Here is a 2,474-nt window from a genome sequence, read left to right on the forward strand (position 1 = left end):
CGAAACTCGACCTTGTAAGAAAAAGATGGCTTGGGTCGGAATTTTGGAAGCTACTAAAAAGTCGGACACTGCTACCTATGGCGAGGCAAGTGCCAGGATTTGTACGGCGAATGCCCTTTGAATGAAATTGTAGTCAGCGTTGATGAGAAGCTGCTGCCGAATCGGCAGCTGGTTCGGGCGCGGCGCTATAACGAGGTCTGGAGCCCTTCTTGGATCGTCCTTCGAAGGAGCCCTCGCAGCTAAAGCCATATGCGTACATAATTGTGCTGGCTCATCACAATTTCGAAAGCTCGCCAAAGCTAAACAGATTCCTCCCCTCTGGCCCTGCTTTCACTCTACCCCTTCTATTGATAGGCTCGACTTCCCAGCTACACAGCTGGCGTAGAGTCTCGTCGTCAGCATGATTCGCCAGAAATCTGTGGCCATTCTTTAATCTTCCAACAATATGTCCTCTCAATGGACTACCGTCTCTGTTGTACTCAACGGTATATGTCTCAACAACAGCATCTCCTTCGGGCTGCTCTGCGATTGGAGGTATCTGGACATCGGTGACCACTTTCGGCAATGGAGCTTCATCCGGGTATGGCAGACCGTCGCTCCTTGGGCTGCTGGAAAGAATGATCGCGTGCTCATAGGATACCCAGCCACCATTGGCAAGCACGAGGCCGGTCTTGCCCTTGCCTGCTCGCAATTGACGCACCATCTCCGAGATCGCGTGCATTGAGTAATTGTTGCCAGCTCCGCCAAAGCTGGTCAAGCCGCCGAGTAGTGTAATGGGCTTAGGCGAGCCGACTATTGGCAAATCCAGGTGCTCACATGCTAGCTTGGGCACTATCGGGAAACAGGAGTAGAAGTCGTAGAGGTCGATGTCGGATTTATCGATTGCAGAAACATCAAGAGCGGTGTCTAGAGAACGGGATATCGATGGACTCCACCAGTATGCTGGCCTTTTCCAAAAGTCGGAGCTGTCAGCAGTTCCTGCTCCGCCAAGTGGATACACCCATTTGTGAGATGGGATGCCAAGCTCCCTCGCGTAGTCAGTGCTAGTCACGATTGCAGCCGCAGATAGGTTCACAGTGTTGAAAGCATTCATGAGGAGAGGATCTAAAACATATCAGCTTTCGGTTAGATGTCCTCGAGGCGGCCATTCTGAACGCACATGGAAAGCATATCATCCGATTCTTCTTCGATACGGTCTTGATGTCTTCCTCGGTCGGAGCCGGAGCCGGGTAATTCCAGGCATATTCGGTTTTATCTGCGACTTTCGCAAACTCTGCGTACATTTTCGCTGACTCGACGTGGTTGTCACGTAAGGTCTGATTCCGGCGTGCACGGAAAGCGTTCTCGTACAACGGATAAATCTGAATCGGATTGCCTGCGCGAGGACATATTCAGTGAGTAGGATTGAAGGACGACTTCATGCGAGAGGAGCACGAACCGATCTTGTGTCTTGCACCATAAGCTAAATTATTGTCAATGATCACACAGTGAGAAATTGAAGTTGGTTGCCCACTTACTCTCCTTCAATTCCCTGGTTGTCGGGGAGAATACAGAGCGTACTTCTTTGCTCGGAGTGGTCCAACCAGGAGGGGGCATCTTATTCGCCGCAGCACACGCCGTTACTGATCGGAGACTTCAGCAATTCATCGACGATGACCTCGAGCGGACTCACATGATGCCAATGCCTCGCCACCGGTGACAACTGCTACTCTATTCTCGCCCATGGACACTCGGCGGGCGGCTTCATCTAGCAGATGTGCGGGCTCATTGCCGCCATGATCGCTAATGTGAGCATGCAAAGGTTTGACAGCAAGTCGCTCTGCAATCAGACGGGGATAGTCACAGGGCCACGTCCAGCATGCAACCACGTCTATACTATCGATGGCGGATTGCAGAGTTGCCAGGGATGATGCAGCCAACTCGGTGTCTTTGATGGCATTCTGAATGGCCATGATCATCAGCTGCAATGGCTCTATCGCACCTTCGATTCTTTTCGATCTGTTCACCACATCTCCGACGCCAATGATGACGGGCTGTAGGTCGTATCAGCCTCGAAGAAGATGCGGTCAGTTCAGCTTTCCATACAGTTTTCCGGGAGGATCGTGTCATGGCTGTTCCCTTTTGTGAGAGCTCAAGATCTCTCTGTCTACCAGGTCACACCAGTGTATCTTCGACTGCTGTCGTCGGTGGTGGTGGTGGACAGGTCACAAGTGGCTGTTCATGCTGCTGGCCTCGACCGATGCGGTCCGATGTGGAGTGATGCTTTCCCTCGGCTGTTGCTAGCCGAATCCTTGCCGAGCTGTTACGGAACAAGGAAGTAACGGTCTAGGGGTTGGCTGACTAATGGAGCAACGGCTCTACCTGTAATTAGCCTTCCTTAACTCTATATAACTATTATCAATCTCAACTTTATAACAATTAGTAGCTTCGCTTATACTAAACCCTTACGCTACTAGGAGTTATTTAAGATACTA

At 51.1% G+C, this 2,474-nt stretch overlaps 1 protein-coding gene across 1 annotated transcript; it reads right to left on the reverse strand.

Moving 5' to 3' along the window:
- Window positions 1-274: 274 nt before the first annotated feature.
- On the reverse strand, window positions 275-2,109 carry MYCFIDRAFT_186315 (uncharacterized protein; the record flags this gene model as incomplete). The annotated part of the gene is made up of 4 exons (XM_007925149.1): window positions 275-1,104; window positions 1,160-1,375; window positions 1,673-2,033; window positions 2,086-2,109. 4 exons carry the CDS (start codon window positions 2,107-2,109, stop codon window positions 275-277), a joined length of 1,431 nt encoding a protein of 476 aa, XP_007923340.1.
- Between the last annotated feature and the right edge of the window lie 365 nt (window positions 2,110-2,474).

This window comes from Pseudocercospora fijiensis, assembly GCF_000340215.1.
Source record: "Pseudocercospora fijiensis CIRAD86 unplaced genomic scaffold MYCFIscaffold_2, whole genome shotgun sequence".
NCBI classification, from domain to species: domain Eukaryota; kingdom Fungi; phylum Ascomycota; class Dothideomycetes; order Mycosphaerellales; family Mycosphaerellaceae; genus Pseudocercospora; species Pseudocercospora fijiensis.